Below are 8728 nucleotides of genomic sequence, written 5' to 3'. Positions count from 1 at the left end.
TTAGTTAATTATACCAGTTGCAGGCCAAGCGTGTCGATAATCTGCAATTCGCTTTAACAGTTACTATATTTACAACACCTGGGTAAAGGCAGAAAGATATCCAAAACAATTTAAGACATTGTCGTAACCACCCGGCCTAGACTGAAGTTTAAAAGATGAATATTTAATTCATTCTTGACGTGGCATAGAACTTAGTGGATATATATAAATTATGTTGGGCCCGAATTCAGACATTGAAGCTAACACCCGAAGAACATATCACAAGGTAAAAGAAACTAAGAAAAAATATATTTATGTGTTCTAACTAAAATTAGTCAATGTGCGATCGAAATAGAGGGTAAAGTGGATATCTAATTCATTCATTTACTTTTGTAAAACATTTTGAACGCTAATGTGGAGGTTTCAATGAAAAATCATGAGCGATTTTTAGATTGATAGTGATAGTATAATCAATACCTGACTCGGGAATTAAAGAGCCTGCGTACAAGTGAGAACAACTGTTTTGATCTATAAATCACAACTCATTAAAACAGTATTAACAGATATGAATCGTTGGCAATGATAGAATTCAGTGAACGCGGAGAGAAATCTGTAGATTTCAAAACAAATAGATATTGTCTTTGCTGATAATTTCAGATGATCGGTTTTTCCTTAATCTGACCAAACGCTCGGGTAAGGGGGTAATCCAAAAGTACCATACTATCTTTTTCAGCCGGAAAAGCGGCAGAATAATACAAAACCGTTGGTTGACCGATCTGAATTTCTTACCAACGACAAAGATCAGGAACGGAAAAGGATTCCGCGTAATTCGCATACCGGCGTCAAAGTGCGACCGTGGACAGCCTCGGATCATTTCGATTATGACGCCCTTGTTACAGGAGACCTAATACGCAGTGAAAGCGATTTTGGACACGTTAAACAATATGATGTGGATTACCCGCAATCAGAACGAGCCAGTAGTGCACTGTGGATTCACGACGGAACACCATGGACCAATGATGGAAGAACATCGGTTTTTGCCGAGAAGGGTACCGCTGAACCTCCAGGTAAATGTTATTTCATCGTATATATTACATATCGGAATTTTAGTGGGTGTGGATATCATAGTTTATATTTCATCCTTACACAGCTGACGTTAACAACGGAAACCAATTGAACACAAGTTTCGGACTGAATAGTAATCTGATAAATGCGCCTCTCAGTCCGCGACTGACCCCACGACAAATTAACAAGTTTGCTTGGGAAGAACTAGAAGCTGAGAATGGATACAATTCAGCAGATTATGACACAGATCTTGAAGATGATTTCCCCGTTGGTAATATATACATCGTATGAATTGTATCGATTGATTGGATCTATTATTTTCATATACATTCAGTCGAGATTTCGATAGTAATGGGCCGATAAAAATCGTATCAATATCTACTTGGAGTGTGGTATGAATGAATCAACTAATAAGCAATCATAACGCAACGTGACAGCCGTTCAATGTCGCCAATATTGCTTTACGAATGGAAAAATCTTGTTTTCTTTTATAGTAAAAAACCATTAGAATTTGATTTATGCCAAAATTGCTACGTTTTTCTAACCATAAATAATGCATATTCAATCCCTATTCCGTGATGGAAATAAATGCTCGTCGTTCGGTGGTCCTGCCTTGATTAATCAACCTATTCAACTGATCACAATGACATTCACTTATCGCGTTTATCATTTATCACTTATTACTGATCGATCTCTTTGGACTGAAGCGAAAAACTATCAGGATTTCTTTACGTAAATTTTTCATGAAAATGACGAAGCCAATAGCATTTTATAAACCATATGGAAATTGGCCATTTTCAGAATAAATAATCAATAGGACAAAATAGACAGGTATAATAACGATCATACCGTTTTGTATATATAACCAAAAAATGACACTTACAAATTGATAATCGGTCGTAACCGTAATCTGCAAATAAGTCAACCAACTAATCCCCTAATATAATGTCTTTATTCAAATATAGCTCGTAAACGGATAATGACCAAGAACAAATAACCTCCATGCAGGTGGTCTAAATATTTCGCGAAGACAAGTTGGGAGCTTTATGCACAGTAGGCCTACAGGGGAAATATAGATACAAAATCCTTTGATCATGTATCATGTAAAGTTCTCAAGAGGCAATTTCATTTCTGACCACTGAGTTAAGTTTTTATCTTTAGCCATCGCGCGGGTTGACTAAGGTCAAATATTTGTATAACAAATACATAACTTTAACCATATTGTTTTCTTTCACGAAAACTAGACATCGAGATAATAACGAAATTCTAATTAGAATATTCATTCATTCGAATTTTTAAACTGTTTAATCAATAGATAATCCGAATGATTACGACGCGGGCGGAGTGTACATATATGAATCAGAATGCATTAATAGGAAGGTCGTTCCAACATCTTATTTGTCGAAGAATCTGCAGACCCCTCATCTTCGCATGAGACACCATTATATTGGCGCAAAAGGAGCTATTCCGTTGGCTGGCGCAATGGCGGTAGGTGCTTGCCCACAAATCAAATAATTCGAAAGTTGGTAACAAAAAAGATAAAAAAAAGTTCCCCGTTATTCCATAATTGCAATAACATTTTAACACGATAGAAAAACACGATAACCGAAGTGCTGGACATACACGATAATTTCATTGGAGAAGAAGGCGCGATCTACATGGCAGATATGTTGCGGGAAAATATGTTTCTCATAAAACTTGTAAGTATATCATTCATATAGAAAAAAAGTTATCAAAATTCGTCGATATCCTTCGAAAAGTAAATGCATATATTTGATAATTACATTCAGTAGTTTATACTTTTGAGACACCGAAACGCGGAATTTTATTACCTACACTAGAATGTTTGTCGCACATGTGGATTTCAATAAATTCGTTAATGACTTCAAGTAATTCATTCACAGATTTAAACCTCTGGAACTCTTATAATCGATGAAAATATTCATTAAACGCACAATGAAATATCAAACGATTTATCCCCTGACGCAGTAATGTTTGCACTATTTTCCAAGCTAACGTCGTTTATACGACACATCGCAATAGCGGGTTTAGGGGGGTGGACCGGGTGGACTGGTCCCCTTCGAATGTGCCCGCTAAAAAGTCTAGAAACATTTCAAAAAGACTAAAAATAAATCCAGTTGAGCCCTGAGCAAGAAAAGCTCCTGTTGGGCCACCAGAACCACCAATGTTTCGCTTGCAGCCCTCGCATTGCCAAATCTACCCTTAGATTAAGTACCTATTCCAATTTCAAGGTCCATCCCTTCAAATAAGCCTTGATCTGCCCTTGAACGTTACGTGAAATTTTCAAGAATACACAATGAATTGCTTTTTGATATTTTACAGGACATATCGAACAATCATATCGGTAGGCGCGGTGTGCAGGCTTTCGTAGACGTGCTTGATGTGAACACTACTTTAAAAAGTCTTTCCCTCAGTGGTATGATTTCAACGATCAATGAATTTGAATATGAATATGAATTTTATTTCTCAATAGATATCAAATTGTGTACATAATTACAATATAAAACATCGACAAATTGCAAATTCTAATCAACGTGAAAAATTAGTATAAATGTATATCATCTACCACGCCTCAAATATCGGTTCTGATGTATGAACGTATTTCCAGGGAATAATTTAACGGATGCCGATGCAAAACTAATCGCCGATGCACTTGGTAGTAATTCCTCGTTAACATGTCTCAATATAAGTCACAATCAAATAGGGGATATCGGAGGCGGTTATATTGCTGATGGACTAGTAAGTTTTACTGGATTAAATTTCCCACGCATCAACATAATAAATGCTCTTTCCCTTGAATCCTCCCTATTTTCCCTTTTCCATTGCATCCTTTATGGCAACCTATGGCTAAATAATTTTGTTTTTACGTTTGACTAGGAAAATAATATAGGTTTGATGGATTTAGATTTGAGTTGGAACGCCATCCGGCAAAATGGTGCGGTTGCGATCATGAACGCTTTGAACGTACGTTCGACGTTAAATTTTATAACTAGTGGTATCTATTGTATTATACGCAACTTAGGTAATAATCTTCGTAGGTTAATAAATGTCTGGAAATTTTGGATTTGGAATGGAATGGATTGTCTCTAAATGGAACTGTGGCACTGGGAAATGCTTTGAAAGTAAACCATACATTACGTGTACTGGATCTCAGGTAACGCGTCACGTACATAAGATGGTCGGTTTCGCCAGCTGAAGATTCTTGTTATAAAAGCCATGCTCATTATTCAATTTGTAGCAATAACCGACTAACCGATGAAGGCACTCAAAACATAGCGAATGGATTAAAGGCGAACATTGGCTTGGAAACACTTTTGGTAAGAAAATCAATTTCGTGGTTCCACTCGCCGGTATGTTATCAATCTGTAACAAAGCAATATTAAACATTATCTTCTAGATAAACATGAGTCCTATTGGAGAAGTCGGCATGAATTACGTATTAGATGCCGTTGGACCAGATAACAACCAAACGCTTAAATTACTAGGAATTGAGGTTCGTTGAAAGCAGCCAAAAAGTGGTAAAGTCTTATAAGGGGTAAACTCAAAACGGTTCCTTATTTACGATTACAGGATATAGCGCTGACAGGAAAGACCTATCTAAGAATTAAAGAAGTCGAAAGGGAAAAAGATATTACTGTGCTACACGGTGGGCTTGGTGGATATCTGCGTTCAAGGGTAATTTATGAATATAAAAAATCCTGTCTAAAATAGTAAAGTACCTGTATATTCGTTGGCAATTTACCAGGCTGAACATATTCCTTTCGTTTCAGACGGAGGCAAATGTGTATGCATTATTTGACGAATTTGTTAGTGACAACAAGGACAATTTAGAGGTTTGGTTTCAACAAATGGATGAAGACATGAGTGGTGATGTTTCGACCGAGGAACTTCGTCAAGGATTGAAATTGCATGGATTAAGGCTCACCAATGTATGCCATTTAATGCCTTTAGTATGATAACGCAACTGTAATCAACCTGTCGTATCTCCTTCTAAGAATCTTACCTAACCTCCACGTACATAAAATTCTGTTCGAAAGAAAGAGTTAAACGTTTTTAGAAATAACATTCATAATGCGCACCTGCAGAAAGAATTCTTTTCCTTTTTTCAGAAACATATCGATATGTTACTAGACCAGCTTGATACCGATCAAAGTGGTGCTATGGATTACAAGTAAGTTATGATAATAATATAATAATATATCTATTTATCAATATATGTACAAGATCTTTATAATGATTTAATGAACACTTGTGCTACATAATTGATTTATACATTTGTACATATATTTGACTTCGTTTCATTTTCTAACCTTTGCCTCACAGTCGAATTAAATTCGTCAATTTCAGTGAACTACTTGAGGGTCGATGGAGAATTCATGAAAAATGTTCCAAATTGAAAACAGAAGTCGCAAATTACAATCCAGACCCAGAAAAAGTAGCGGAAATTTTGGAAAAACAAATGAAAATGATGCCAGTAATTACAACACCTGAAAAAGTATCGAAGGGAAAGAAAACGAAGGTAAAAGGAGGAAAAAAGCCTAAAAGCAAAAAGAAATCAGGAAAGAAAGGAAAAAAACGAAAGTGATGTTTCCTCTACTATGTATATATAACTGATGTGTTTGGTTTAATTGTAATCGTGTGATGCCTACGTATGTAAAAATAAAGATGTAGATAATTGCATATAATGTGTTTCGTTACAATCATATAGAAGTTTTTTTTCTGGATTTAACTGCGATGAGCGAATTGAAAGATGGGGGTCAAAAGAAATGGGAAATCAGGCACAGCATTCAGTCAACCTCTGGTACACGCAAACTGATTTTATGAGTTCGCGGCTTTTAGATCGGGATCAGCATGTTATTTTGATGTGAGTGAACTGCCGTGGAATTCACCAGTTTGTGAGGAATCTAACCCCCCTCCATTCGACCGGGACCATGTGAAATCTGAGTACATATCAAATCGATGTACTGTCAAATGTAGTGTCAAATTTGCAGATTGACAACCGCTGTCTTGACCAAAGTTAGTGTTTCCTCAAAAGTCCTCGCTTCCTCAAAAGTCCTCGACTGCGGACGGAACCCGCCGTTGTACCCGAACCGACCGCGTTTACCACGATCTACCGTACTATACCGCCATCTACTGGATTTCCTTGTTCCATGAACCGTGAACTTTGAACTCACTCTTTCAGTAGCGAGTGAAATATGGCTGGGGTGTTGAGACACGCTTGTAAAACTGCTTTTTCTGGAGGTTTACGATCTCTGAATGCAGTAAATACGTTGCCTACCAAGTACAGAGCAATTAGATGTTTCAGTGCATCCATCAAACTTCTATCAGAAACGAGAAAAGGTAATGTTAAGCCTATTTGAATAGTAAGATTTTTTTACACTTCTTGAGGTCGAGGAGACCCCGGAAATTGATTTCATACTTCTTTCTAATCTATTGCATACCAAATCTCTATATTTATTTTATGTTTCTATTTTTTGCTTGCAGATTGTCAATACTCTGAACATCATGAATGGATAAAAGCTACTGATCAAGAGAATGTATATGCAGTAGGAATTACAGATTTTGCACAGGTATTGAATTCTGTCAAATTCTACACTTAACTTGTCATGTCTTAAAAATGTCTTATCTTGTCTGGTTTATGTACCGATCCTTATATTCATTTATGAACTCTTCAGGTCTCCTGCTGACTTTTTAATTAAAGTAGTGACAATGATTCTGAATAAAGCAATTATTTATACAAGTATTGTATGTAGTCCTATAGACACTTGATAATGATATTCTGTAGAAAACCTTATTATGTCAAGTACCTCTTGCTCATGGATGAAATAGACTGTTATTGGAATACTTTGACTGTTGGTAAAAATGACCCAAGGCACTAAACTAGTAAAAGATTACTTGTTTGAAAGAAAATATGATTCGATGCTGTATCTTTGTAAATCTTAGGGTGAATTAGGAGATGTGGTATATTGTGAATTACCAGCTGAAGGCGATTCGTTTGAGCAAGGCAGTGAGTATAATATCAGTTCAAAAACCTATTGATAGGCCCCAGTGGCTCCATTCAGGGGCGGATGCGGCGTACACGTCCCCCTCATCCAAAATCCTGTATCCAACCGTGCCATTCTCCAAAAAAAATTCTGATGATTTTCTGGAAACTTTATACTTCAGGTGAAGTTGGAACAATTGAAAGTGTCAAAGCAGTTAGTGATTTGTTTACGCCTGTGTCTGGAGAGATAGCTGAAATAAATAACCAAATAGACGGAACACCAAGCCTTATCAATAAATCACCGTATGATGAAGGTATAATCTCTTGAATAATTACATGAGGAATACAATAGATTAATATGAAACATCCCTTAATACTGCGATAATATCTAGAATTGCAACCAAGTTGCACCTTAGTTATACTCCCTTTCATACCTCGTTAGGTAAACTGATCAATCAATCAAATTTTCAATCAAAACCACCAAAAATATCATTGCATGATGTAGCTGTCGAAATCAACTGCTAACTATCTTTGCTTAGAAATAGTCTTGCATTACGTTTGGAACCAACTTTCATCTTTTGCTATTTATAGGTTGGTTATTCAAAGTGAAGTTAGAAAAATCAGAGGAGTTGGATTCTCTGATGGACGAAGAGAAATATAAAGAATTTCTAAAATCCATTGACTGATGTTGATACGATTTAGATTTTTAGAAAGAAAATTTGATAAAAAGTAATAAATAGTCAAACGTTATACATATATTTTACATTGCTTAATTACCATTATTGTATCGTTGATCAAGTGTGATATGTATTATTGTATACATGTACATTTATGTGAATATATATAATTAGAAAATAAACTTGTGTTTCCCCGTGAATGGTGTGTTTAATTACCAGTACTGATTTGCTTGAAGCTTAAAAATGGTGGATTTATCTCGAGGTCTAGTATTCCAGTAAAATTCTTATTACTACATCTATGGGTGATCAGTTATAGATAATGTTGACATAAGATCTCTATGGTTTAAACGTGTCTAGGCTATTGTAAGGTCAAATGATTGTAAATCAAACTACTGATCTAATGTGCACTATCTGATAAAGTAAAGTATCTATGCAATGGCCGAAGCCAGTTATTCTATCGGGTACAGTTGAAAATATAACGATTATCTCGTATATCTAATTTATAGTGAGCAATTTCCACTCCAATAGTTAGAATATCGTATATGATATGATTTCCCAATTCATTCGGAAAAGCACTAAACAATTCTGCAGGGTTTCTCGAAAGGTTTATGAACAAATATTAATTTAAAACAATTGTATATTTATAGAACAATTAACTTTTTTTGGAAATATAAATGCACATGATACTGACATGATATAATTGTTCGTTTTGAATGGTTTTTCACTTTGCTAAATAATGGAGCTGCTGCAAACGATATACCAGACATGGTACCCGTACAATTTGATACACACATCTTAATGTGGGTAGCAAGCCAAAACAGTGGAACCTCGTTACAACAAACTTCAATTATGGGACCTGAAACTATGTTCGTTATAACCGGTGTGAAATTGATTACCCGGTAAATTTTCTTGGGACGAAATTCTCTGTATTAGTTATATCCGATGAATCGTTTTATCCAAGTTCGTTATGACGAGGTTCCACTATATCTTGGGGAAAAATGTT

At 35.8% G+C, this 8728-nt stretch overlaps 2 protein-coding genes across 2 annotated transcripts; both read left to right on the top strand.

Moving 5' to 3' along the window:
* The first annotated feature begins 211 nt into the window (after positions 1-211).
* On the top strand, positions 212-5674 carry LOC141901280 (uncharacterized). The gene is made up of 15 exons (XM_074788426.1): positions 212-265; positions 713-1046; positions 1130-1315; positions 2360-2532; positions 2637-2744; positions 3388-3481; positions 3674-3804; positions 3943-4029; positions 4104-4219; positions 4304-4382; positions 4463-4558; positions 4636-4740; positions 4836-4994; positions 5175-5236; positions 5413-5674. The coding sequence occupies exons 1-15, from the start codon at positions 212-214 to the stop codon at positions 5648-5650; spliced, it is 2022 nt and encodes a 673-aa protein (XP_074644527.1). The 3' UTR covers positions 5651-5674.
* Positions 5675-6229: 555 nt separating this feature from the next.
* On the top strand, positions 6230-8410 carry LOC141901994 (glycine cleavage system H protein-like). The gene is made up of 5 exons (XM_074789608.1): positions 6230-6405; positions 6550-6635; positions 7009-7072; positions 7231-7362; positions 7640-8410. Exons 1-5 carry the CDS (start codon positions 6261-6263, stop codon positions 7732-7734), a joined length of 522 nt encoding a protein of 173 aa, XP_074645709.1. The 5' UTR covers positions 6230-6260; the 3' UTR covers positions 7735-8410.
* Positions 8411-8728: the final 318 nt, after the last annotated feature.

This window comes from Tubulanus polymorphus, chromosome 3 (genome assembly GCF_964204645.1).
Source record: "Tubulanus polymorphus chromosome 3, tnTubPoly1.2, whole genome shotgun sequence".
Lineage (NCBI taxonomy): Eukaryota > Metazoa > Nemertea > Palaeonemertea > Tubulaniformes > Tubulanidae > Tubulanus > Tubulanus polymorphus.
Note: the sequence above shows the minus strand (reverse complement) of the source record. Positions and strands in the feature narration are given on the sequence as shown.

Coding starts and splice junctions, on each gene's coding strand:
- LOC141901280 (XM_074788426.1), top strand. CDS start 212: ATGTTGGGCCCGAATTCAGACATTGAAGCTAACACCCGAAGAACATAT. Junction 1,316..2,359: donor TGAAGATGATTTCCCCGTTG/GTAATATATACA, acceptor TTTAATCAATAG/ATAATCCGAATGATTACGAC. Junction 4,741..4,835: donor GTGGATATCTGCGTTCAAGG/GTAATTTATGAA, acceptor CTTTCGTTTCAG/ACGGAGGCAAATGTGTATGC.
- LOC141901994 (XM_074789608.1), top strand. CDS start 6,261: ATGGCTGGGGTGTTGAGACACGCTTGTAAAACTGCTTTTTCTGGAGGT. Junction 6,636..7,008: donor GAATTACAGATTTTGCACAG/GTATTGAATTCT, acceptor TGTAAATCTTAG/GGTGAATTAGGAGATGTGGT. Junction 7,363..7,639: donor TAAATCACCGTATGATGAAG/GTATAATCTCTT, acceptor TGCTATTTATAG/GTTGGTTATTCAAAGTGAAG.